The sequence below is a fragment of the Sceloporus undulatus genome, chromosome 11 (genome assembly GCF_019175285.1).
Source record: "Sceloporus undulatus isolate JIND9_A2432 ecotype Alabama chromosome 11, SceUnd_v1.1, whole genome shotgun sequence".
Classification (NCBI taxonomy): domain Eukaryota; kingdom Metazoa; phylum Chordata; class Lepidosauria; order Squamata; family Phrynosomatidae; genus Sceloporus; species Sceloporus undulatus.
Genome location: NC_056532.1, coordinates 11,742,674 through 11,770,229, shown reverse-complemented (window position 1 = coordinate 11,770,229; position 27,556 = coordinate 11,742,674). Strand labels below are relative to the sequence as shown.

Here is a 27,556-nt window from a genome sequence, read left to right as displayed (position 1 = left end):
CCAAAAGACAGTCCCCAAGCCCCTGAGGACCCTTCCCATGTGCTGAAAATACAGTGCTTGAAAAACACAAGGCGACTTTCAGCAAGTCATACTCTTTCAGCCTCAGAAGATAAGGCAACGGCAAACGCTTTCTCTCCAGGATGAATAGGAGCCATTGCTGAGCATCCCTTGGGTTTGGATGGTCAACCAGTTACAAATCCACCTAACAGTTGCATTGTCTAACCCATCTTTTACTAGCTCATTTGCAACAATGTCATGGGAAACCTTGTCAAAGGCCTTACTGAAATCAAGATATACTACATCCACAGCATTCCCTCCATCTACCAAGCTGATCATTTTATCCAAAAAGGAGATCACATTAGCCTGGCATGACTTTTTGAGAAACCCATGTTGACTTTTTCTATGGCATTCCTTTCTAGATGCTCACAGACTGACTGTTTCATGATCTGCTCTAGAATCTTTCCTGGTGTAGATGTCAGACTAACTGGACGATAACTGTTGGGATCTTCTTTATTTCCCCTTTTTGAAGATGAAGACAACGTCTGTCCTCCTCCAGTCTGCTGGAAACCTTGCCCTATGAGGAATGACTCAGGGAGCTGGTCATGTTTAGCCTGGAGAAGGCAAGGTTAAGAGGTGATATGATAGCCCTGTTTAAATACTTGAAGGGATGTCATATTGAGGAGGGAGCAAGCTTGTTTTCTGCTGCTCCAGAGAACGGGACCCGGAACAATGGATGCAAGCTACAGGAAAAGAGATTCCACCTCAACATTAGGAAGAACTTCCTGACAGTAAGGGCTGTTCGACAGTGGAACACTCTTCCATGGAGTGCAGTGGAGTCTCCTTCCTTGGAGGTCTTTAAGCAGAGGCTGGATGGCCATCTGTTGGGGATGCTTTGATTTGGATTTCCTGCATGGCAGAATGGGGTTGGACTGGATGGCCATTGTGGTCTCTTCCAACTCTAAGATTCTAGGATTCTATTCTGCTTTGGTCAAGCCTCACCTGAAATACTGTAGTTCTGGACATCACATTTCAAGAGAGAGGCTGACAAGCTGGAATGCGTCCCGAGAAATAATGTAGAAATAATGCAGTCTGACACCACTTTAACTGCCATCTCTCCATCCTACAGAAACCTGGCTAAAGACCTTGCAAAACTACAGATCTCAGGACAGTCTTTCTTCTCCATTGGAACATTTTTCCAAATTCACCGCCTTGAGAAATGGGAGAAATGCGGGACATAGTAATAATGACAGTAATAATAATAATAATAATAATAATAATAATAATAATAATAATAATAATGTTATTACATTATTACTATTACATTATTATTTTCCAGTCCATGGCAGCCCTACAGTGATGGATCTTGGGAGTCAATGTCTCCAAATGACACCAATGATGGGACATCCTTCCAACTTTTGGGGTGGTAAAGCAGAGGTTTCTCTGCCGGTTCGGGATCCCCACAGAGCCACCCACCTCTTTCTTAAAGCCGGCTGGGCCATCTGCTTCCTATAAACTTTCTTTGCAGCTTGAAAACAAACCAGGGAGCTTGCAAAAACTGCTTCTTCTAAGAAGCGTTTTGACACTTCTTCTTCTGCCAAGAGCACATTTCTCGCTAGCTGATTGCAAACCGAAAGGCAGAAAGCAGCCAAGAAGGGAGTGAGCAAAACAGACTATGAACTTCGTACCTTCCACTTGTGAAAATATTTACTATTGAGAAATACTCACTTAAAAAAAAAATCCTGAACAAACAACTAAAAAGAGAGAGAGAGAAATAGTAATTCCAACAAACAAATGGCTTTTCTAATTCTCTGGCACCAATTTCTAAGTACCTCGCTGAAATACATCCTAGAATACCATCGGATGGACACGTAACAGTAAATGTGCCGTTGAAGTGCTGCAACTGTGTAGTGCAGGTGCATCCTTTGCCTTAGGAAAAGCATTGCAGAAAGGAGAAACAACATGTTAAAGTGGGAAACCACCACACAACAGTGCCATGTTTAAGTATTGGAAGGGGTGTCATATTGAGGATGGAGTAAGCTTGTTTTCTGATGCTCCAGAGAACAGGACCCAGAACAATGGATGCAAGCTCCAGGAAAAGAAATTCCACCTCAACATTAGGAGCAACTTCTAGACAAGACACTGCCTTGGAGTGTAGTTGAATATCTCATTTGGAGGTTTTTAAACAGAGGCTGGATGGCCATTTGACAGAGGTGCTTTGATTGTGAGTTCCTGCATGGCAGAATGGGGTTGGACTGGATGGCCCTTGGGGTCTCTGCCAGCTCTATGACTGTATGGGGAAGCCCCAGGGCCTGAGATTCCCACAGGAAACTGACCCCAATACTATAATTTATGCTAATATATCCACTTGTCACATCTCCACCATAAAGCTCTTGCAAGCCTAACCCAGATCACAGACATTTCCCCATCCGTCTTACAGAGCTGCTTCTGCCCTTATCTCCAATGACTGGAGGTAAGGAGCTACATCCTGCAGAGATTCGAACTTTCTCAGCTCCATACAATGAAGACAAGGGCTGCATCTGCACTGCAGAAATAATGCAGTTTTGGTGGTGGTGGTGTTTTGTGACAAATGGCCCATGCTGGCTGGGGGAGTCTGGGAGCTGTGGTCCAAAATAAGCTTCCCAAGCCCTAGGGCAAGTATCCATCCCTTTCAAATGGCTCTAAAATTAGGCAGAGGCAGATGAATTCCACATTTTTGTGTCTCTTTACCAAACCATGTGCTCTTTGCTTTTTGATAGGCCACATGGTCCCATTTACGAGGTCTGGGTGCAAAATCCCGGCTTAGGTAGGCATGTGCTAAGGGTTGAGAACCAAGGTACCTCTGAGCACCTGTGAAGTGCCTACTATGAGTTTGTCATCAGTTCCATAACCAAAATTCACAAACCTTGTGCATACAAATCCTTGTGTACATATTGCATTACCTGACATCGGCAGCTATAGCTCAGAAATGGAGAGAGAGTTCAATCCCTTCAAGACAAGATTGGTCACAAAAATTAATTGAGATGTGGCAGATTTAGATAAATCGATGTGGTTAATGAAACGTGAAAGCTTAGGTCAATCTATAGGAAATAGGGAACCGGTAATGATACATATCAATTATTGGTTTCAAGGCCTAATGGAAACTGACTATTGTACGTATATTTGGAACTTAGGTTGGTCGAATCATTTAAAACATAATCGATTATATAAGATAGAATCAAGAAGTATTATCAGAAAAGGAACAGTATAAATAATATGTAGCATAGATAAGAAAGGAAGTACTGAAAGAAGAGTATATTAAAAGATGGGAAAGAAAAACTTTCATTTGCCTTTATGTTCGTTTTACTTTATTAATTGTAATTCGTTATATGACTTTTTTGTTATGTAATGTTGATATTAACATTTTCAAAAATTAAAACAATCCCAAACTACTGTGGATTTCCAGCCAGAATTTAATCTGGTGTCTGGAATCTTTTCAGTTCAGAGACAGAAACCCTTAGTGATTTGCTGCAAAGGTCAGTAGATCACATCTGATTTTTCAATCCAGTCACTGAGCTTTTTTCTCCAGACCAGGAGTGATGCCATCCTCTGCTGGAGCGCCAGGGAAATGCACCTAGAACCATAGCTTGGAAAAGTTACTTTTTACTTTGGAGGCGTGTTGGATTCTGGGAGCTGAGGCCCCAAAATCTAACTTTAGCAAGAATTTACTAGAACCCTGAAACTGACCAACTTGGGTGCATGCAAAAGTACGGCAGACATAATTCAGGAACATGGTACCAATTGCCTTGTGTGGAGTCTTTAGGTAACCTAATTCGGACCACGAATGTGGTTTAATGGTTTCAGAGCTGGACTATGGAGCTCAGGGTCCGAATCCCAGCTCAGCCATGGAAACCCACAAGTCTATTTGGACCATAAGGATGATGCTAAATTAAATTAAAGAGGTGATGGTGGTGGAATAGCTGTTGGAGAACCAGTGTGGTCTGAGCATTGGACTACAACTCTGGAGACCAGGGTTCGATTCCCAGCTCTGCCATGAAACCCATTGGGTGACTTTGTGCAAATCACACTGTCTCAGCCTCAGAGGATAGATAGCAATGGCAATCCCCCTCCAAAGAAACTTGCCAAGAGAATAGGTTTGCCTTAGGGTCACCATAAGTTGGAAATGACTTGAAGGCACACAACAACAACCTAGTTCTGGGGTGGGCAAATTTCAGGCTTCTGGAATCTGCTTTGCTTTTATTGGAAACCTAAGCTTTTATTGTGACATCGATGGCTTTCATGGCCAGTGTCCATAGCTTTTTGTGGGTTTTTTGGGCGATGTGGCCATAGCACCTGTGGCTTTGGCATCTTCAGATAATGCTGGCATGGATGTGAAAATGGCAATTGGGGCACTTCCATGCCAGCATTCTCTGAAGATGCCAGCCACAGATGCTGGCGAAACGTCAGGAAGAAACTCTTCTAGAACATGGCCCCATCGCCCTAAAAACCCACAAAAAACCTAAGTGATGATGATGATGATGATGTATTAGTTGCACTTCTTTCTAGCCTTTCCTCCAAGAAATGTGGCGCACATGCAATTGGGATGGAGGTTTCAGGGATGCTTTCTCCCCAAAATGGGTCTGGTGCCAGTGCCAAAACTCTGTATTTTCCTTAATTCAAGTTTTCATTCACCGGCCATGAGCCACACGTTTGCACCTGAAATAACAGAATCATTGGAGGGCAATGGTTAGGGCGCTTGGCTGAGACTTTGCAAGATCTGGGTTCTTAGAATCATAGAGTTGGAAGAGACAAGGGCCATCCAGTCCAACCTCGTTCTTCCATGCAGGAACTCTCAATCAAATCTCTAGTTCTAGTCCCTCCACAAAAAGTGTGAAACTTGCAGAGTGATTTTGGAAGGTTTCCCTTACTCTCGCAACAGCCCTACAAGGGAAGTCAAGCTAAGAGAAAGAGAAACCTTCCAAAATTGCACTGCAAGTTTCATGCCTTTGTGGAGGGACTAGAACCCAGGTTTCGCCAAGTCTCAGCCAATCACTCTAACCATTGATTCTGTTATTTCGGTGCAAATGTGTGGCTCATGGCTGGTGAACAAAAACTGGAATTAAGGAATGCACATACCTCTGCAGGGTTTTGTCATTGGTACCAGATCCATTTTGGGAAGAAAGCATCCCCGAAACCTCCATCCCAGTTGCTCCTAGACGTTCCCAGTCCTTGTTTTTCAACTAGGAGATTCATGCAGTGGCCTTGATGGATCTCTGTCTCTTGCAGTTTGATAAATGTCGAATGCTTAACCTTCACCCTGACATTTATGCTTCTGCGTCTGGGACATTTATCTGTCTGTAGCATTCCATTCCCCTGGTATTTATTTCATTATTTTAACATAAAATCTGTTGGGACCATAAGGATGATAACATTAAATTCTGTGGTCAAGCAGTTGCGGGAGAGCCAGCGCACTGGTTTGAGCGTTGGATCACATCTCTAGATACCCGGGTTCGACTCCAAACTCTGCTTTGAAACCCACCCTGACCAGGTCACACTCTCTCAGCCTCAGAGAAAGGCAATGGCAACCTCCCTCTGAAGAAACCTGCCAAGAAAACCCTCGCCTTCCAGTCACCATAAGTCAAGCATTACAGTACTTGACACGCAATAACAACAAGCTAATACTGGGATGTATCCATCATTTAGGAAGTCAGAGGTGTTTGTATTTAGGCGTTCAGTTGTTAGGTTTGTGTTGTTTCACAAATAATGTTTACCTATCACACTCTTTTCTGCAAAGGGTGCAATGCCAGAACTATACAAGCAAGGATCGAACAGTAAAACAAACACTTATTGTATGCTAAAGGTTTTGTTTGTAGTATGTAGGGTATGGCAGTTTTAGACATGCACACACACACACACACACGGTTGTGGTGTGCCTTCAAGTCATTTCTGACTTATGTCAATCCTAAAATGATGGGGTTTTCTTGGCAAGCTTTGTTCAGAGGTTTGCCATTGCCTTCCCTAGGTTGAGAAAGTGTGACTTGCCCAAAGTCAACCAGTGGGTTTTATGGCTGAGCTGGGAATCGAACCCTGGTCTCCAGAATCACAAAGTCAAACCACTATGCCCACTACCCATGCACTATCTATCCTCTTTGTACACTAAAATTAAAGATATACAGTACATACATATACATATCAACGATATTATGCGCTATACACACACACACACACAGAGCGCAAGAGAGCGAGCTTGTTTTTGAGGTATACTAAAAACACACACATATAATGTGTTTGTTTTTGGAGTACACTAAAAATGAATTTTAAGAAAGAAAATAATGGCTTGCTAGTTATGATTAATGTACCTCTGTAGATTTACCCCCAAAACAAACATGGTTGATATATGTGTATATGTGTATGCGTGTGTATACACACACATACATGATTGATATATATAAATAATGTGTTTGTTTTTGGGGGATACTAAAAATTAAATTTTGAAAAAGAAAATAGTGGAATGCTAGTTATGATTAACTTACCTCTGTAGACTTACACCCAAAACAAACACATGATTTCTCTCTCTCTCTCTCTTTCTTTTTTTCTTTCTTTCTCTTTCTCTATTGTGTGTTTGTTTTTGGGTTACACTAAAAATGAATTTTAAAAAAGAAAATAATTGAATGCTATTTATGATTAACGTACCTCTGTAGACTACAGCTCTGAAAATCTTCCCAGCCTTCATGGCTGCCGGCTGCTTTTGTTCGGACTTTCTGGGAATGGCAGCCTCCAAACGGACGATTTCTAAAATCCACTCCTAACAAAACCAGCTCCAGTTAAGATCAATACCGTCTTAATGAGAGAAAACAAATGGCATAAAATGGGCTCATCCCTTTCCTCTTCAAACTGTAAGGAAGCAAATGTACCTTCAGCCCAGCTGAATCCACGCTTCAAATTGGTACCAGGTGTTCTCAATCTATAATGATGTAAAAAGAAAAGAAGCAACACATATATAAAATATGGCAGATGATGAAATGTGTCCCTTGGAGTCACTATGAATTACATCGTTTCATTTGGTCTATATTTTGTTATTTTTAGCAAATGGTTTATTTGTAATCTTCTTTTGCTGCTTTCTTAATAAACTGTGGTTTGGTTTAAAAAGAAAAATCTCAAACTCAGGTTTCTAGCCATGAAGTATGATGAATTCTGATGTTCCCTATAGATGCTGATACACTGGAGAATTCATGCAGTTCGACACGGCTTTAAGTGCCATGGCTCCGTCCTATGGAATCCAAGGATTTGTAGTTTGTTGTGGCACCAGAGCTGAGAGAAGGCTAAATATCTCACGAAACGACAAATCCCAGAATTGCATAGCACTGAGCCAAGGCAGCTCAAGCAGCATCCAAGTGCATTGTTTCTGCGGCGCAGATGTACCTTGTGTTCTTGCATCAAGTTGTTTAGTAGCTAATTCCAAGGAGAACTACCAGGCAATGGGATTTTATGGCTGCACTTTGCTTGTGGCACCTTCACACAAATACAGGCCAACTCTGTGAAGAATTGCTATGCTTTATACAGTTTTAAAAAAACCATTGCTTGTTACGGAATGACACGTTATTCATAAAGGTAGAAAAAATGAAATGCATAGATATAGGATGGGGGACATCTAGCTGAATGAAACTACATGTGAAAAGGATCTAGGAGTTCAAGTAGACAACAGGTTGAAGATGAGTCAACAGTGTGATGCGGCAGCTAAAAAGGCCAATGAGATTCTAGGCTGCATCAATAGAAGTATAGATCAAAGGAAGTCATAGTGCCACTCAATTCTGCTTTGTAATAGTGAAACTCTATTCTGCTTTGGTTAGGCCCCACCTGGAATACTGTGTTCAGCTCTGGGCACCACAATTCAAAAAGGATGTTGAGTAGCTGGAGCCATGTGTCCAGAAGAGAGTGAATAAATGGTGAAGGGTTTGGAAACCATGAAGCCCTATGAGGAGAGACTTAGGGAGCTGGGTATGTTTAGCCTGGAGAAGAGACAGCTAAGGGGTGATATGATATCCCTGTTTAAATATATGAAGGGATGTCCTATTGAGGAGGGAGCAAGTAGTTTTCTGCTGCTCCAGAGATCAGGACATGGAGCAATGGATTCAAACTACAGCAAAAGAGATTCCACCTCAACATTAGGAAGAATCTCCTGATGGTTAGAGCTTTTCAACAGTGAGAGAATCTCTTTCCTTGGAGGTTTTTAAACAGAGGCTGGATGACCATCTGTTGGGAATGCTTTGACTATATCTTCCTGCATGGCTGCAAGTATTTGAAGGGGTGCCATATTGAGGATGGAACAAGCTTGTTTTCTGCTGCTCCAGAGAATAAGACGTGGAGCAATGGATTCAATCTACAGTAAAAGAGATTCCACCTCAACATTAGGAGGAACTTCCTGACAGTGGAAGACATTGAGAAATGTGTAGGACGCACTTCACCCAAGGGGATCCGCTTCACAGAGATCCACACACAAACTTCTCAGCTGACAAAAATCATTTATCAGAAATACATTATTCTGGGTTATTCCAGTACATTCCAGGCTTCACCAGTTGACCTGCTTCCCACTCCCACCTCACTGCCGCTCCTGTCCATAGGCCTGAGAGGATTTTGCCCTTCTTAGTGCCTTTTCTCTTCTTGCCTTTAGCAAATGTGGTCAAAAACAAAAGGTCCAAGATTCCATGATGCAAGTTGACCATATGAAAACCATCCCCATTCACAATACACAAACCGTCAAATCTACAAGCAATTGGGTGAAAGGATCCAGAGAAGGCAATTTGTGTCATGTCACCATCCCCTTCAGTTCCAATTTCCCATCAGATACAAATGTTGGCAGAGATTCCCATGGAGTTTTTCAGTTCTCTGGCACCAAGCTGCAAATATTGCACCAAAGGACATTCCAACTTCTCCCAGCTTCAGGCTGCACCAAATGCAGCATCGCATCCATCGGAGAGAAACAAAGAAAAGAAGTCGCCACGCAAGGAGAGTTTCGTAACAAAAGGAGACGCATGGCTACGAAGCTGTAGTGTTTCAGAACACATTCATTGTCCTCAGCATCTGGATTTTAAAAATGAAAAAGAAAAAAGAGTTCTCCAAGCAGAGTTAGAGGCACTCTGCTTGAGAAAGTTCCTCTGCAAGCACCAATCTTGAATCTGGAAAAGGAATTAATGGCCTCTTTCTTAAAGTAGAATAAGGTGTCAGCTTCTAGAAAAGATGCACTTCTTTGAAAAAGAAAAAAATAGTGCCTAAAACTAAAAATGGTTTATACCAGCTGGCACTGGGCACTGCAGGCCTCCTACGACATGAAGTGGGAATCTTGCTGAAACTAAAGCCAAGTCGGCCTCTGAGCCCACTTCCAATCTGTGAGAGAGAAAGGCCAACCCAGGAACAGCACAGGCCTGTGCTTCGAAGACAGAAAAACTCCCCAGCAAAGCCGTGCCTTGTAGTCTCTAGTGGCCCATCTGGCGGTCATCGTAAGTGCTGTATCGCTTCACGTGGATGCGTCGGACCCGGTCGCGCAACTCGAAGCTGCCGTCCTCGTCTTCACTCCGGGAAGCCTGGCTTCGGTTCCGGCTTGTCGCTTCCAAAAGGGAGTTGTCAGGTACTCTGGGGGTCTCATACAGCAAAACGTTCAGCGTTTCCTCATAGATGCGGGCCTCAGGGAATTCCACCTGGGAGACAGAGGAGACAAAAGCAGGCGTGCACACATACGTCAAGAGAAGCAGATGCTCTCCAAAGACTCTTCTGCAGGCCTATTGCTCTCTCTGTTGTTGCTGTGTGCCTTCAAGTCATTCCTGACTTATGGCGACCCTATCATGGGTTTTTTTGGCAACATTTGTTCAGAGGAGGCTTGCCATTGCCTTCCCCTGAGGCTGAGAGTATGTGATTTGCCCAAAGTCACCTAGTGGATTTCATAGCTGAGCTAGGAACTGAAACCTGGTCTCCAGTCATGGTCCAATGTTCAAATCTTCCTGCAGTAGAGACCAGCTGGTTTATTTAGCATCTCCTGGCCAGACCTTGGGATTCAAAATCAAATTGCTGCCCATAATTCCTTATAGTTTTTGTTAAGCAATAAAATACAACTATATTATTTTACTCCTTTTATCATCAACAATGTGGTCTGAGTAATGCTTCCATGCTTCATGTTACTTTAATTTGTAGCTTTGGGGCACAGTTGACTATTTTTACTAATTCCATTTTTTCTTAAATAAAGCCCCCACCAATACCTAAAGGTGACACGTCTCTAACATGTGCTGCTAATGATTAACGTAACACATTAATGTTATAATATCTGCAATGATTAACATGGATGAGTCATTATTCTAATAAACCAAACATTAGCATCTGTGAGCTCTGCTCCTGCTTCCCATCCTTTTCCCCCACTAAACCAGGCAGTCAGGGATTGGGCTGAGCAGAGTTTCAGGGGCTCACGGCTTCTGCCTTTAGTTCTTTGCGTCTACCCCATAAGCAGCAGGAGTTATGCAAAGAGAAATCATATGCATAGAAAAAAAGATGCTTCCCACCTAACCATGCCCTATGAGGAACGACTTAGGGAACTGGGTATGTTTAGCCTGGAGAAGGAAAGGTTAAAAGGTGAAATGAAGGGAGGGATGTCACATTGAGGAAGGAGCAAGCTTGTTTTCTGCTGCTCCAGAGAACTGGACCTGGAACAATGGATGTAAACTGGAGGAAGAGATTCCCCCACAACATTAGGAGGAACTTCCTGACAGTAGGGGCTGTCCCACAGTGGAACACACTCCTTCCTCAGAGTGTAGTGGCATCTCCCTCCTTGGAGGTCTTTAAGGAGAGGCTGGATGGCCATCTGTCGGGGATGCTTTAATTTAATTTCCTGCATGGCAAGGGGTTAGACTGGATGGCCCTTGGGGTCCCTTCCAACTCTATGATTCTATGATTCTAATTTCCATCACTTGACTCTAAATATGCTGGTAGAACCCAATGTTTGGTCAACCAGGATACATCTGACTGAGTCATGTGCTTTCCTCTTTTTCCACAAGTGCCTCTGTTTCATTGTTGTCAACACCAATTTGACAAACTCCACTTAACCTACTTCCCCTAGTAATGGAGCCCCTGTTAAATAATCAACCACGAGTGCTGAAAATTTGCCTGGGAGAAACAAGCCATGCATAAAGGAATGTCTGTGCTGAACGGTAGGCCAAAGTCTTCATACCTTGGTTTGCTTTTTCTCTGTAGCATAAACTATGGAGGTGCAGCAGACTTCAGCCAGCTTGCGTCCCTGACCGTAGAAAGACCAGCAGCAGATCTCATCCCCAATCACATCTTTGATGAAGAGGACTCTCCCATTGAAGCGGAGGGAAAGCTTATCAAACAGTTCTATATTCTTCAGTAAGTTGTCATCGGAGTTGCTGAAACAACAGGGAGGAAGAAAAGTCTACATGAAATTGGGGAATGCAAGTGTCCACTTGGCCTATTTTAATTTTCTGTATATGAGTTTAGAATCACAAAATCATAGAGCTGGAAGAGGCTGCAAGGGCCATCCACTCCAACTCCATTCTGCCATGCAGGTATACATCATCAAAACATTCCCAACAGGTGGGACTTTATATAGACTTGTGGGTGCTTTCCAGTCCCCAAAATTGTTTCTTTTTAATCTGGAACCTTCTATATATGCTCTATCACTGGCCCCCAAAGTGGGTTGCTTGGCACCAAGAATGCCAAACACATTGCCTTGCAGTACCAGTGGAAGGGTGCTAGTGGCTTCCCAGAGGTGCTGCAGGGACAGAATGATGGATTAGATAATCCTTTTTGAATTATCCAGCAGGGCTCTTCTTGTGTCCTTAAGCTTAGTCTCAATGTGGAATGCAGAGAAATTTACCTTGTGTATGAATATTTGTTGTTACTCCTGTTGTAAAGCAGCTTCACCACAGGCTGGGAAGAGGGAAGAAAAGGGACATGTCACTTCAAGGGAAAAGTGTGATATGAAAAATCTAGGCATGCTGACTGGGAGATTCTGGGAGTTGTAGTCTAAAACAAAAACCCTTCCAAGCTCTGCTTTTAGGTTAATGATCTCGATGAAGCTTAACACTGTGGAAGCACTCAGAAGGGAGACTGGAAGCACCACTGCAATTTCTCACAGAGCCTGGGTTGCCAGATAACGATACAAGATATTTGTGGGAAGTTTAAATGGCCACTCCAAATCCAGCAGGATAATATAGGGGAATGAGGAGAGCAGCCTTTAATGGTAGTGGCCCCTAAAATGGCTGCGGAACTTGGCAAGTACCTTAGGAACTAGCAGGTCTGCCTTTAATTCTACAGCAATGTACTTCTGCAAAAAGACCAAATGCTAACTGTTGTCATAACTTCCTAGTTTCCTATAGAAATATGGTTGGCCACTGCAAATGCCAGTCCTGGGAAACCTGTGGTTCTCCAGATGCTGCTGCACATCAGCCATCATGGCCAATGATTTGTGGGTGATTGGGGCTAGAAGGCAAGAACATCTGGAAGGCCACAGGTCCTGATATCGTAGAATCACCAAGGCAGTAATACTTTTCTTAGGGCCAGATAAATTCAGCACAACCACTTGGTAAAAATTTTCCCAGATTGTACTATTCAGGGATGGCAAGGAAAGGGGAGAAAAAGAAGGGAATTGTGCATTCAGTTGCACACTCTCATCCATTTCCTACATATACAAAAATTAATGTAGCTGGGAGAAGGATTTAGCTGAGCATGCCAATTCTCTCTGTGCAGCAAAAGTACTAAAGGGGACATATAAACAGGAAAGCTTTGCTATTTCACTCTTCTAGATTATATACTTATCATTTACATGCTACTTGGCATACAGACCGTGCTTTCTGAGGGTACAACAGGGACAAGTATTTGCTTGGGACGGCTCCCACGAGCCTGACAAAGCCTCCAGCCCCTTCCAACAGACATCTGACAAGCCATGCTATCATCTTGGCAACAGCCCACAGAATGCTGGGAAAAGTCTGCCTGGGCCAACTGGAAAGAGCCAGGCTTTAACTCACGTGGGTGACAGCCGGTCTTCGATGGTGGTATGTTAATAATTTATTGGGTTGACAACAACAAGAGGCTTACTGCAGATGGCTTCCAAGAAACAGGTTCCTATAGAAGAGGGGTGGACGACCTGTGGCCCTTGGTCTAATTTGAAAGCAACTCTCCAAGTCATCAGCAAAAGCCTCTAGCGAGAGTATCTGACTCTCCCCTGACTGGCCACTAGTAGGTAAAAAAAAAAAAAAAAGGGGGGGGGGGGGGTCAAGAAAGGGAAGAAGAAAAAGAAACAGACAGGCAAACAGACATAGAAGTGAACAACAGATGCTAAGATCTCTAGCAGTGTGCACTGGTACTTGCCAAATGGGACTTGGATTCTTAACACAGGAATGTAGCCCAGAAGCTTTACCTATGGGAAGATGGTGGCAACACAGAGAAAGACCCATCTTTGAAAGAGGGCAGTCCTTCCTATCTCCCATTTTTTAAGTTCCCAGTCATTGGTGAAAAACACTTAAGCTGACATTCGAGTTCAAGATAATGATTTAGGGACTCACGCACCTTCATGGCAGATTCTATGAGTCTCTCCTCTTCTTTGGGGGACGTGATGACAGGGATGTTGCAGACAGGCCTGTAGGATTCTTTCTTGTCCTGTGCAAAAGAAACACAGCAACAAAGGGACATCCCATCAAACTACAAGTCCTAGGATTCTACAGGATGGAGCCCTGGCAGTTAAAATGGTGTTAAACTGCTTTATTTCTGCACTGTGGATATATCCTTAGTTACTGGCAGAATTCAAAGACATAGCCATGTTAGTCTGGAAAGAAAGACGCTGGTAGCATAAGATTTTGTACACTTGAATCTACTTCCTCAGTTTACAAAAGCTCATGCTATCAGCTTCTTTCTTGCAGTTAGTCTCAAACATGCTACATATTTGCATACTAAATAGGAAAAGGTTATCAATACAAAGACTAAAGCAAAATAATTTAACACCTTGAGAGACTTATCATAGGAGAGAAGAAAGCTGAAATTTTACATACTTAGTTACTGACAGTAAGAGCTTTAAGCTACAACATGCTAATATTTTTATTCCTAGCTATTTGCCTTTGGCACAGCCAAATGCTGGAATATACCTCCCTAGAACTTTTCTGAAGTGGAACCTGGTTCTTGGATTGAAAGAGATTTATCATCCTTGCTCTTTGGGAAGTAGCTCAGAAGAATAGGGTGAGGATCAGGCGGGCAAAGGGCACCCCAGGCTCCTGTTGTATCTGTGTCTGTCCCCCCAATACAAAAAAGGCCCATCACCACTCTCTGCTCTGCAAAAAAGGATCTCAATCACTTTAAAAAATCTTGGCTGGAACCCTTTAGAGAGAGCCACACATTTCAAACAATTACAGTCTTCTTTATCTGGAATTCCAGAATCCAAAATATTCCAGAATTGTCCCCATGGTTGGCTCAGACAGTAATAACTTTGCTTTCTGATGCTTCAGCGCACACAAAATTAGTTTCATGCACAAAAATGTTTAAAATATTCTGTATATAATTACCTTCAGACAAAGTGTATAAAGGGTATACAAAACACAAATGAATTTCATGTGTAGACATGGGTACCATCTCCAAGATATTTTATTATTCTATATGCAAATAGTCCAAAATCTGGGAAGGGGGAGACAAATCCAAAAGACTTCTAGTCACAAGCATTTTGGATAAGGGAGACTCAACCTGTATGTTTTATTTTGAAGCTTCTTGCACCCTGATCAACAGCTCTCCCTTCCCAACAGCTTCCAAGCATGATGGGGAATTTGGGAGCTCTAGCCCCTTACCTGAAGGGCTGCTTGGCAGAGCTCAACCAAACCCTGGATGAGGTAGTACTTGGCTTCAGCCATCAGCTCTTTGATCTCCTGTCGGTTCTTTGGCAGGGCAACTGTGTTGTCCCGGAGATAATTTAAAATAGACCCAAAGTGTTTCCCACAGCGGTCGATGAGGATCCAGCCTGACAGAAAGAGAGAAAAGGTGGCACAAAGTTTGGTGTCTCATACGCATCTAACACATTGCATGAGTTTTCCCAGAGGATGCCATTGCTTGCTGTCCCTAGGCACTTTGTTTCAACTAAGAAGCCCCGCACTTTTCTAAAGGAAACTTTAAGATTGACTTCTGGCATCCCCCACTTTCAGGAGGTGCTGTGGCCCCCAACATGGCTAGAACCCGGGTCCTACAATCTACGGAACATGCTCCGGTTTGATCTCTCTCAAGAGGAGGCGTGAAATGAAGTATGAACAACAGCCTTCCCTCCAGCTGAGGATGAAGCATGCAACCCTTCTGCTTTCAGCATCAGATGTCAGAATGGGGACCCACCATCCTTGTAAGACATCAGAATGGGGACCCATCATCCTTGTAAGACATCAAAATGGGGACCTACCATCCTTGTCTGAGAGGACCTCCATCCTGCCGCTGAACATGGCCTTCAGCATGGTGTCGTGTCGTGTCAGCACCTGCACCGTGGTATAGTACAGGGAGCCGCCGACATTGAGCCGCACGTACTTGTTGCCGGGGGCACCTGCTTTGAAGCCACAGCCCTTGGGCTTGGCTCCTGATGTGGGGCAGAGGGCTGTCAGGCAGGTGTCCCCGGACATCTCCTTCTGCAAGTAGATGATGACTCTACAGAGGGTGGGCTTGACCGACTCCGCCGTGGTGGGTGGCTGGGAGGATGCGGGGCCACCAGTTTGAGGGGCTGAAAGGATCTTTGCTGGACCTTGAGCTGAAAAATAAAAAGGCAAAGAAGAGAAACAGAGGTTAGAAACAAAGGTTAGAAACAAGATCAGTTGGAAGAACTATAAATTCCCTTTCATAGTGACAATAAGAGCAAAATAATTATGATAATTTAGATATGCATCATCTCCGCAGCTGAGGTCATGGTCATCATCTGATCTTTAGGGCAAGTGAGGGGAAAATGGGGATGCCCAAATCTCCAAAACCTCCTGACTGATGAAGACAGACTAGGGTTACGTCCTTCCTATGTTGACGCCTGAGAGGCAGTGTGGTGTAGCGGTTTGAGTGCTGGACTAGGACATTGGGAGACCAGTGTTTGAATCCCCACTTGGCCATAGAAACCCACTGGGAGATCTTGCGCAAGTCACAGAGGATGGCAATGGCAAACCCTTTCTGAAGAAACATGCCAAGAAAACCCTGCGATAGGTTTGCCTTAGGGTCACCATAAGTCAGAAACAACTACATACACATATGTTGACTCCTACTCCTATCAGCACAGCTATGGATTAGATTATGAATGCTGTAGTCCAATATTTTCTAGGGAGCCACATGTTTTTCACTCCTAGGTTGCAAACTAGATCCCCTTAGTAGGGTTTTGGAGAGGTTGCATGATATGGTGGGCAAGTGTGGACCACAATTCCCATAATTCTTCATCACTGGCTAGGGCTTATGTTTTAGGAAACCCGCCTTCTCTCTTTTTTTAAGCTTGCAACTCTTGCTCAGCCTCTCTGCAACTTGACTTAAACTTGCAGGTCATATTTGGCTAAACTTTCCCCCCCCCCCTCAACAGCCATTAGAACTATCTGCTTGTTTTACTGAAAAAAGTCCAGATCATAAAAGAAAACAACTGCAACTACGACCAGGATTCATTCATCACTCATGCGGCATCACTGAAGATTTCATGTTGAGCCTAAGCAAAGGACTACAGAAAGATACAGGTAAACCCCAGTTTAAGAAATAGATGTGTTCCTGGGTATTCTTTCAGAAATTGGTATCAGATGCAGAAATAAAAGAAGAGTAGTTCAACAGCAAACTTTTTATCAAACATATGCACATGTGAAATGAAACAACCAGACCGGGTAAGCCTCACATAAGCAAGCAGAAACATTCTGAGCCTTCTAGAAATGCCTTGAAAGCTTCTTCCAAAATGGGATTTTTCTTTGAATGCCCCCTCTTTTGTTATCATTGCCATTGTCAAAGGGTTAAAGTCAGCACACTGGGAAATGCTTAGATGTGTGTGTGTCTGACCATGAGCATCCAGCTGATGCTCATAGGCTCAAGGACACTCTGGTGCCTGCATGCACTAAACCTGGATGATGAAATATGTGTCTGGATTGCACAGGAGGACACTTTAGAGTGTGGGACAGGAAGTGACTGAGTTTGGGAGACTGCATGGTCTGAAGGCTATATAAACTCAAGGGCTTCCAGTAATTGCTTGTGGGTTGTGGTAGGAGTTGGTATTCGTGTGATCTGTATTATAGCGTTGGTGATTTGGATAGCACTCTGTAAATAAAGATAGCACTTTGGGAGACTTGGCTAGTCTGGTTATTAATCAGCTGAAGCCTGGCATCAGTTGCTGAGAGTCCCCGGAGATTCCTGCATTCTTCAGTTCCTGGAAGACATCCAGTTGCTGTTATCTCTACTGAGGGCTGTGAACCACATTTCTGAATTTGCCAGTTATACTCTGCTATATGCCAGCATTGGCTATATGGCTCAGATGAGTTGCTGACAGCCATTTGGTGGCCAAATCTAGAGTCAGCTACTGTTTACCTTGCCTGTCATATAGGCATATAGTAGGATTGTCTAGAACAGAATCCCATTCTTTCCCAGATCAAGCTTCATTGCATTGCTTACTGCAGGCATGCCACTGCAACCTGACACAAAGTCTGTTTCTCCATCCCTCCTTCACCTTCTTGCCAATGCTGATATTGCTTAAAAAGTAAAAGGAGGAAAAGGTATGGGTTGGGGAGGCACAAAAACTTTATTAAAAGAACCTTCTTCACTAGAGGTTTTGTTAACTGAGGTATGCCTGCATAGCTGTTTGGTTTGTGAAGAGGAAGAATACAAGCCTGACCTCTCAGAGAAGAGATCGATCACATACACTGTCCTATAGGTTTGCCTATGAACAGGCAAAACCATTTCAGAGAGTCCTTGGCAAAGTAAATTGGTATCCCTTAGACAGGGAGAGGGAAGCTGAAGAATTATCCCTCATTCATGGTAGATGAGCCTAGAATGACCTGTAAAGTCAAAGGTTTACAAACCGGTAAAGCCAAAGTAGGATTCATAAAAGTGTCCTACTGCTGGGACAGGGGACGAATCTGCCTGGTTAGTTTACTGGATTGTTTTTATTCAATCCAAAAGGTTGCTATTGAGCTGACTTATTAAACACCCCGACTCTGACTGAACATGTAAAAGGCGAAAGGCATTGGGGTGGGGACTGGATAGGAAGCAAAGAAGAAAAAGGCGATACCTGTGTTTTCCCAGTTGCAATTCTTCAGGGTGGCCCTCCAGCTACTAAAACTGCCCTCCAAATGAGAGCAAAGTCCATCATTCAGCCCACTGCATCACAGTGCTGCCGGATATTGTGATGAGTCTGACTCAGCCTGTCCCATACAATAGGAACACTTCCTCCGTTTCCCCTCCACCGGAGGCTCAGCTCTGGCATTTGTTGCTTTTGTGTGTTGTTTGTTTAAACATGCACTGGAAATACCCAAAGGCTTAACAAGCTTCAGCTTCCAACAGCGCTTGCGTTGATCTCCCTCGCCAGGCAATGCCACTGGTATTCGGAAAGGGCGTGCGCCATCTGCAAGGCTGACAAGAGCGGCTATGGAAATACCAGAGTTCATGGGAACGAAGAGAGGACCAAGCTGTGCAAGACCTTGAGCAAGAATACAACTTGGCTGAACCATTGATAGCAACGGAGTCCAGACACTGCAACAGTATTAAAGCTGGAAATAAGGAATCTCAGGCCTTGGGGTCCAAATCCAAGCCGCCCGGAGTCTGCATTTGGCCCTCTAAGCCTCCCCAGATGGTCAAGTCCCTTTCTGAATGATACCACCTTTTTGAGAGATCTTATAGCACCTTTGAGACTCAATAAAAGAAAAAGATTGGCAGCATGAGCTTTCGTAGTCTTCAGTCTACTTCAGTCTATAAAAACTCATACTGTCAATTTCTTTCTTTCGGTGAGTTTCAAAAGTGCTACAAGATCTCTCTGCATACCGATTCTACAGACTAACATGGCTGTACAGTATATTTTAATTCTACCATCTTTTTGAGTGACTGCCCAACTTTTTTACGAGTCCATTTCCCTTCCGTTCCGAAAGACTCATATACTGGCAGTGACAGTTTTAAGCTTAAAATAAGCTGGGATTTGGGTCCCCACCCTTTTGAAATTGGGCCTGTGCATTACGACGATACTACTCTGAAAAAGTTCTCTAAAATGTCTCTTGGCTGAAAGAAGTTGCCCTCCCTTGATATGGACTGCTGCAACTACGTGGCCAAGAAACAGCTGGAATATGAGACTCTACCAGGCTGGATTGTTTTTCCACCTATCTCAGTATGGTCCACTGGCATGAAGTCTCCAAAATCACACTCTGAAAAAGGACCATTACTTCATCCCTAACCAGGGACTGATGGTTCACCTTCTGCTGGGAAAGCAAGTGTTGTGCAACTGAGCCATAGGCAGTATCTACACTGCAGAAATAACACAGCATAAGACCACTTGAACTGCCATGGTTCCATCCTATGAAGTCCTGGGATTTGTTGTTGATATTTAACCTTCTCTGTCAAAGAGAAGGCAAAACAAACTACAAATCCCAATCCTAGGGTTGGGAGAGACTCCAAGAGTCATAAAACCATGGTCTATGTATTTCAGTGCTGTCTACTCTGACTGGTAGCAGTTTTTCAAGATGGGGATGGATAGAAGCATTTTGCTTGTCCGCTTGAAACACCAAATACTTCTGGGCTCAGCTCTGTCAGAAGCATCCACCCTCTTTACTCCTGGAAGCATATCTAGGAGTAGCCGTGTTGGCTATATATATATAAAAAAAAGGACAATATCATCCCAAATCCACAAAACAGTGATAGTTTCCTTGGACCAACCAAAATGCACATTATACATGTTGCAAAATGCACACTATGCATGGCTTCTTCATCAGCCAAAGGTATTAAAAATGATACAGGAGAAAGAATGAAAAAATTGATGATGATCCAAAATGCAATGCAGAAATACAGTGGGACCTTATTATCTTCTCGGATTTGGTCCCAGGATCCTCCGCGGATAACAAAATCCGTGGATGCTCGTCCCATTAAATATAATGGCAGAGCAAAATGGTGTCCCTTATTTAAAATGGAAAATCAAGGTATGCTATTTGGAATTTATACTATTTCCTGAATATTTTCAAGCTGTGGATGCTTGAATCCATGGACAGAAAGGAGGACTGGTTGTAACCTGCTCTCCTTTTATTCTCAAAACCACCCTATGAGGAGAACTGTTAATCCTGGTCTGTCTAGGTTTAGGCCAGTCCTGGCACAGATTAAATGGATCTTTCCTTCCCCAGCATATGCATAGGCCCAAGCCACAGAAAAAGCTGCTCTGTGAGAGGCATCACAAGACAAACCATGAAAGGCCACTGCCTGCAAAGGAGAAGCCTTCATTCCTCTGATTCCCCCACACATGTCACTAGGAACAATCTGTTCTAGGGCTCTGGGAAAAATGAAGACTGGTTTAATTCTGGACCTGGTCCATACTGAGAGGGACGAGCGTGGGAACCCGTTATCTATTTTTAACTTACTACATTCTTAGCCCTGAAGCAGCATACACAGCTACTGTTGTATCTTTGCAATGAGAAGCTGCAAGCAATCTTAAGGCCACCTGGATAAGCTTTTTAAAACCCCATGGGGTTTAGTGGTTTGAATGTAGTACCAGGGCACAAGAGAGCCATGTTCAAATCCCTGCCGAGCCACAAAGCTATTGGTCCTCTGGAAGTTTCAGATTTCAACTGACCAAACTGGTTGAGTCTAAAACATCTGGATGACCAAAGATCGAAAACCACCGCACTACAACTCTGCAGCAGAGAATGACAGCTACCACACACACTACAAATCCCAGGATTTGGTTGGACAGAGACGTGAAAGTTAAAGCGATATCGAAAGGCTATAGTTTAGATCTACTCTGCATGATTGCTTGGTGTTATGGAGTTACTTGAAAAATGTGTTTTGTATGTTTCAAGTAATGTGTGAAGGTACTTCGGGAGCGAGGCAGCAATGAGCACACAGACAGTAAACACAGCATCCAGATACGTCACTCCGACACACGTTCAACATAACGTGTGGTATATAACCCTGAAATGCACAGCCCAGTTTCCTTCCTCCCAAGAAAGATGGTTGTCTCAACTGCTCCTGGGGTAGTACACCTTTTCCTTCTCCTATATTCAATGCTTGTCTACCATTAGACAGCATCAGAGAATCACCAAGACAGAACAGTTTCCCAAGGGCCATTCAATCGACCCCCATTCTGCCATGCACCAAAGCATTTCTGAAAGACAGCCATTAAAAACCTCCAAAGAAGGAGACTCTACCACTCTCTAAGGCAATGTATTTCACTGTTGAACAGCTCTTACCATCAGGACGTTCTTCCTAATGTTGAGCTGGAATTGCTTTTCCTGTACTTTGAATCCATTGCTCTGGGTCCTATTCTCTGGAGCAGCAGAAAACAAGCTTGCTCCATCCTCAATATGACATCCTTTCAAATATTTAATCATGGCTGTCATATCACTGCCTTAACAATCTCTTACCTAGGCTAAATATATCCAGTTACCTAATAGGGGATAGTTACCTCATAAGGGGTAGTTTCCAGTGAAGCAGCTGCCTCAAATGGCAGATGTGGGAGCAGCAAAAGCAATCCCCTTTGTTGGAGGAGAGGGCTGTGTGGGCCATATCTTGCTCAGCCAAAACTTATCTGTTGCTAGTGAGCTTGTTCCTATCACCACCACTGAAGCGAAATTCAGCAACCTTCCTGATTCAATTCTATACAAGGGAAAGAGGCATCTTATCCTTCATCTCAGGTGGAAAAACATCTGTGGCTGCACCCCATCCACCTGCAGGTATTCAGTTATAAGTCAGCCCTGTTCTACTTCAGATAGTCCTCAAATCCAGAAGTGAATTTCTCCTCTCCAACCACTTCCTCAGCTTGGAATTACTATTTTCCTTCTGGAGCAGAAAAGCTACTAAGCTCCAAAACACACTGCAGAAATAATCCAGGCTGAGACTGCTTTAACTGCCCTGGCTCAGTGCTAGGCAATTCTGGGAACTGTTTTGTGAGACATTGTGCCTTCTCTGTCGGAGAGCTTTGATGCCACAATAAACTACAATTCCCTGGATTCCCTAGCACCAAGCCAGGGCAGTTAAAGCGGTGTCAAACTGGATTATTTCTGCAGTGCGTTTTGGACCTTAGCTGTTTTGTCTTAACACACAGCAGAAATTCAACTTCCCCATCACTATGTGCTGAGATATAACATACCTGATATATTTCTGTCCAGCAGATAAAAGACACTGGTCAGGAAGGGTAGGCGGTGCTGGTGGTAAGATACTCACTCCTCTGTAAAACAAAGAAAAAATACACACCATTTACTTTACTTAAAAAGTTTTAAACAGTTTTCAAAAAGTCAACAGAAGTGTATCATATATTCCAAAGCTTCACAGATAGGACTGTGAGTTACTGCATGGCGGGGACTGGACTGGATGGCCCTTGTGGTCTCTTGTAACTCTATGATTCTATGACTTGGTTTGCCTTAATGTTGCCATAAGTTGGAAACGACATGACGGCGCACAACAACAACATCAACAACCTCCAATGGTCTTCCTCACCTAACCACCTTTGTTTACCAAGCCTTCCTACGCATTATTGCAACCAGCAAAAATTCACCTGGTGTAGCCTACCACACCTCTATGTGTGGTTGCAGCCACACTGCAGGGATAAAGCACTTTGACACCACTTTTAACTTCCACGGCTCCATCTTATGAAATCCTGGGGTTTGTAGTTTGGTGGGGCACCAGAGCTCTCTGAAAGGGAAGGCTAAACATCTCACCAAACTCCTTGTTGGTGTAAGCTGCCCTTGAGTTGACTTTGACTCATGATGATCCTGTGGCTAAGACATCTCCAAGTCCCCCTGTCTTCCATTGCTTTGCTTAGGTCCTATAAAGTCAGGTCTGTGACCTCCCTGATTAAGTCTAACCATCTGGCATGTGGTCTTTCTCTCTTTCTACTACCTTCTACCTTCCCTAAAATGATTGCCTATTCTAATGCCTTCTCATGATGTGGCCAAAGTATAGCGGCCTCACTTAAGTCGTCTTGGCTTCCAGAGAGTGTTCAGGCTTGATCTGTTCTAGAACCCATTTGTTTGTCTTTTTGTTTCAACTTCGTCAGCATCACATCTCAAATGAGTTGATTTTCTTCCTAGCTGCTTTCATCGCTGTACATGGTGATGGGAAATACAATGGCTCAGATGATTCTCACTTCAGAGTTATGCCTTTACATTTTTTGATCTTGTCCACTTCTTTCATTGCTGCCATTCCTAATCTCCTTCTGATTTCCTGACTTCAGTCTCCATTCCAATCAATATTTGAACCAAGGTATGGGAACTCAAGAGAACCAGTGTGGTATAATGTTTTGAATGTTGGACTACGACTCTGGAGACCAAGGTTCAAAGATGGTTCAAACTGCAGACCCAGGTTCAAAGATGGCTCAGATATAGACTCTAGAGACAAAGGCTAAAAGATGGTTCAAAGATGAACTCTGGAGACTGTAGGCTCAAAGATGGTTCAAATTGCAGACCAAGGTTCAAAGACGGTTCAAATACAGACTTTGGAGCCCAAGGTTCAAAGATGGTTTAATGGTAAACTCTGAAGACCAAGATTCAAAAATGGTTCAAAGATAGGCTTTGGAGACCAAAGTTCAGATAGTTTAAAGATGGACTCTGGAGACCAATGTTCAAAGATGGTTCAGAGATGAATCCTGGAGACGAAGGCTCAAAGATGGTTCCAATATGGACTCTAAGGGAAAAGGTTCAAAGTTGGACACTGGAGACCAAGGTTCAAAGATGATTCAAAGATAGACTCTGGAGACCATGGCTCTGGTGACCCAGGTCTGCTATGAAACCCATTGGGGGTGACTTTGGCTGAGTCACACTCTCTCAGCCTCCGCTGACAGCAATGGCAACCCCCTTCCAAACAAACCTTGCCAATAAAACCCCAGGATAGGGTCTCCATATGTCGGAAACAACCTGAAGGCACAATCCTATTATTTTTATTAACAACACGGGACCTTCCCCAAACTACCAATCCCAGGATTCCATAGCAGTTAGCGCGGTGTCAAAGTGCTTTACTCCTGCAGTGTGGCATCCCCTGTGGCATCTCCATCCTCCACCTGGCTCTCTTCTGGGCTTCATCAGCAGTCAGCATCCAACAGGTGCAGCCTGTTTCCCATTGTCACTATAGCTCTACCTGTGGGACAGCCACCTGTGCCAGTTGTTAGGAATCTCCAATACAGGAAAAAAGAAGTAGGGGTGTGTCTGTGTGTGTCAATAATACCTCTTCTTCCTTTACTTTCCATTTTCCCTTTCCAGGTTCAATTCTTTCCCCCCAAAAAGTCATTATTCTCCTTATCCGCCCGCCCGCCCCATTCCCTTGAGGGGCTCTCTGCCTCCAAAACACAAAACCAACCCCCTCTTTTCACTCACCCCCCCTCCACCGGGGCCCGTCCGCCTCGCTTTTCCCCCTCCCTACTGGTTTATTTACTCGAGTGGCGCCTCTGTTAGCCCACTAGGCCTCGGGCCTCGAAACTTCTCAGTCGACGGCGAACTCACCGAACAACTGACCCGGCTCCCGAGCGAGTGGGCGCGCCCTCAGTTTCCCCAGCCCAGGCGAAGGGCGGAGCTCCAGACCCCGCGCCCTGAGCGGCCCTTTCTAGTCAAGGGGGCCTCTGACTACATATCCCGGCATGCAAAGCGACCCCGCGGGCGCCCATTGTAACGTAATCAGAGGCGGACGAGGATACCTTTCTATATTCGACGTTCCTCTTCTCCATCCAGGCGGAAGGTGTCGAGCGCCGAGTTATCGAGCGCTGCCTGAGTACAGTATATAATATGCTTTATTTCGAGGGGGTTTAAAGGTCTAGCCAGCGTGGCCTAGCGGTTTGAGCGTTCGCCTTGGGACCCTGGGGAGCAGGGTTCGAAACCCAACGGGTGACATTGGCTCGAGGCTGAGGGAGGGAGGGAGACGCATTGATACAAGTTAATTAACAAACAAAAGACACCACCATCTTAGCTTTGGTGGAGCATTCCCCCACCCTTAGGACTACATTTCCCAGAAGGCGCTGCGTCCTCCGAGTGTTGCGTTCCCTGTGGGCGGGGCCAAGGCGGCGGCTGGTGCTGCTGTCGCCGTGGCAGCGGAGGCCGCGCTGGAGGGGCTCACCTGGGCGCAGGTGAGCAAGGAGGGACCCTCTCCCATCCCTCCATCTTGAGATGCTGGGTTGGGGGCTTCATAGAGCCTCCCTGGCTAGGAACAGGCCATATCTCTAGGTCCCTGTGGGCTGGGGATGATGGGCAGTGTCTGGGGATGATGGGGGTTGCTGTACAGTGGGACCTTGGTTCCTGGGGAAAATGAGGTTGTAATACAGAGAGCGGTGTCTGGGGATGGTGGGGGTTGTAGGACAAAGGGCCCTTGGTGCCTGCGGATGATGGGTTTGTCATTCAGAAGGACCTTGGTGTCAGGGGATGATGACGGTTGCAGGACAGAGGGCCCTTGGTGTCTGGGGATGATGGGAGTTGCTGTATAGTGGGACGTTGGGGTCTGGGGATGATGGGAGTTGCAGGACAGTGGGCCCTTGGGGCTTGTAGTTTGGTGGTCCTTGGTGTCAGACAGTTGGTGGTAGCAGGACAAAGGGACCTTGATGCCTGGGGTTAAGAGGGATAGTAGGACAGGGATTGCAGTACCTTGGTGTCTGGGGCTGATGGGGGGTGTAGTACAGTGGACCCTTGGGGTTTAGTGTCAACTTGCTACGTGTTTCTATGTGGGGTTCTTTAAAACTCCAGCTCCCATTGGCCCCTGTGTGGCCTGGGGCTGCTGATGGGAGTTGTAGTACAGTGGGCTCTTGGTATCTGGGGCTGATGGGAGTTATAGCTCAAGGGATGCTTTAGAACAACAACAACAATAATAATAATGGATCGAGGCGGGTAACCAATAATACATAAATAAAACACGTACATACATTCATAATACAGTAATACAGTCATTCCCAAACTCTGGGCCTCTAGGTGTTTTGGACTCCAGCTCCCAGAAGCCTCAGCTATCGGAGTCAATGGCCTGGGATTCTGGGAGTCAAAGTCCCAAAAAATATACCTGCTTTTTTGGTACAGGAGACGGAGAAGAAGCCGTAATGGCCAAAGACATCTTGGGGGAAGCAGGACTCCACTTCGATGAGCTGAACAAGCTGCGGGTTTTGGACCCCGAAGTGGCCCAGCAAACGGTGGAGCTGAAAGAGGAATGCAAAGTATTTGTAGACAGTAAGTGCCCTTTGCAGGACCCAAGTCTGCGTCTCTCGCACCTTCGGCGGACAGTTGGACATATTACATTGGTCCAAAACGCACTGCTGAAACCGTCCAGTTCGAAACTGCTTCAGTGGCTAGAAAATCCTGGGAATTGCAAAACCCCATATGCTTTGATTGAGAGTTCCTGCATGGCAGAATGGGGTTGGACCGGATGGCCCTTGCGGTCTCTTCCAACTCTACGGTTCTCTATGATTCTCCCAAACACTACACTTCCCAGAATTCCCTAGCATTGAACCGGGGCAGTTAAAGCGGTCTTGAATGAGATGGTTTCCGTTTTGGACCCATGGAAAGTTAACCTTAGGGACTACAACTCCCAAACGGTACCCTTAAAGAGATTTTTTGGACTTCAGCTCGCAGAAGCCTCGGCCACGTTGCACAACAGCCTGGGATTGTGGGACTCGAAGTCCAAAATCCCTTAAAGAGCACTGTTTGGGGGCCGTTGTCCGAATCTCCCAGCCGGCATTGGTTCATGGAGGAAATCTGGGAGTTGTAGTCCAAAGAGACACCAAACCCTGGGCTCATCTAGCCGGGAAATGAATGGGAATTGATTGAATCGTAGAGTTGGAAGAGACCCCAAAGGTCATCCAGTCCAACCCCATTCCCTTGAGTCTCCTTCCTTGGAGGTCTTTAAACAGAGGCTGGATGGCCATCTGTCAGGGATGCTTTGATTTGGATTTCCTGCATGGCAGAATGGGGTTGGACTGGATGGCCCTTGGGGTCTCTTCCAACTCTACGATTCTGTGATTCTATGATTCTACTTGGACATGAAGCAGTGGGTTCAAATGATCAGAGATTGCTAAACGTTAGGAAATCAATGCCACAAATGTGGACGGCCAATTTTAATAGATAGGTGAAGAAGAAGAAGAAGAAACCCGAGGGTTATCTTTAGCCAATACAGGGTGCAATGGATAGAAGATCTAAGATGGATGGACCAAGCCATGGAAGCTCCATTATCCATGGCCAGGAGTTTTATTCTAGCAGCTCTGGAGACCCAACATTGGGAGCTACTGGTCTTCAAGACCATGAAGGAAGTGCTTATTCTTTATGGGGAAATGGTTAAAGAAATGTAGTGGCAGTGCCAGGAAAAGTGCCGCTTGCCTTCCAATAGCACCCTGCCGCCCGCTTTCTTCACTGTCTTGGACGTATTTTGTTATTGTTTTGTTTCTCGTTGACAGAAATCGGGGAATTTAAAAAAA

The 27,556-nt window shown here is 44.6% G+C and overlaps 2 protein-coding genes across 7 annotated transcripts in view; one reads left to right on the top strand and one right to left on the bottom strand.

Moving 5' to 3' along the window:
• Positions 1–8,481: 8,481 nt before the first annotated feature.
• The window catches only part of TNFAIP1 (TNF alpha induced protein 1), a 25,794-nt gene continuing 6,719 nt past the window's right edge, over positions 8,482–27,556 (bottom strand). Inside the window, exons 1-8 of one of the 6 annotated variants that reach the window (XM_042442496.1) lie at positions 24,809–24,827; positions 22,274–22,351; positions 15,404–15,742; positions 14,808–14,977; positions 13,546–13,635; positions 11,855–11,907; positions 11,189–11,384; positions 8,482–9,671 (exon numbers count right to left, since the gene is read on the bottom strand). In XM_042442496.1, the coding sequence (XP_042298430.1) occupies positions 9,450–9,671; positions 11,189–11,384; positions 11,855–11,907; positions 13,546–13,635; positions 14,808–14,977; positions 15,404–15,617 (945 nt within the window). In that variant the 5' untranslated portion in view covers positions 15,618–15,742; positions 22,274–22,351; positions 24,809–24,827 and the 3' untranslated portion in view covers positions 8,482–9,449. Of the gene's footprint in view, positions 9,672–11,188; positions 11,385–11,854; positions 11,908–13,545; positions 13,636–14,807; positions 14,978–15,403; positions 15,743–18,223; positions 18,515–22,273; positions 22,352–24,491; positions 24,769–24,808; positions 24,828–27,556 lie in introns of those variants that run through there. The other 5 variants (XM_042442493.1, XM_042442494.1, XM_042442495.1 and 2 more) reach the window with 5 other exon arrangements.
• The window catches only part of IFT20 (intraflagellar transport 20), a 16,735-nt gene continuing 14,114 nt past the window's right edge, over positions 24,936–27,556 (top strand). Inside the window, 2 exon segments of the mRNA XM_042442501.1 lie at positions 24,936–25,234; positions 26,169–26,315. Coding sequence (XP_042298435.1) covers positions 26,189–26,315 — 127 coding nt within the window. The 5' untranslated portion in view covers positions 24,936–25,234; positions 26,169–26,188.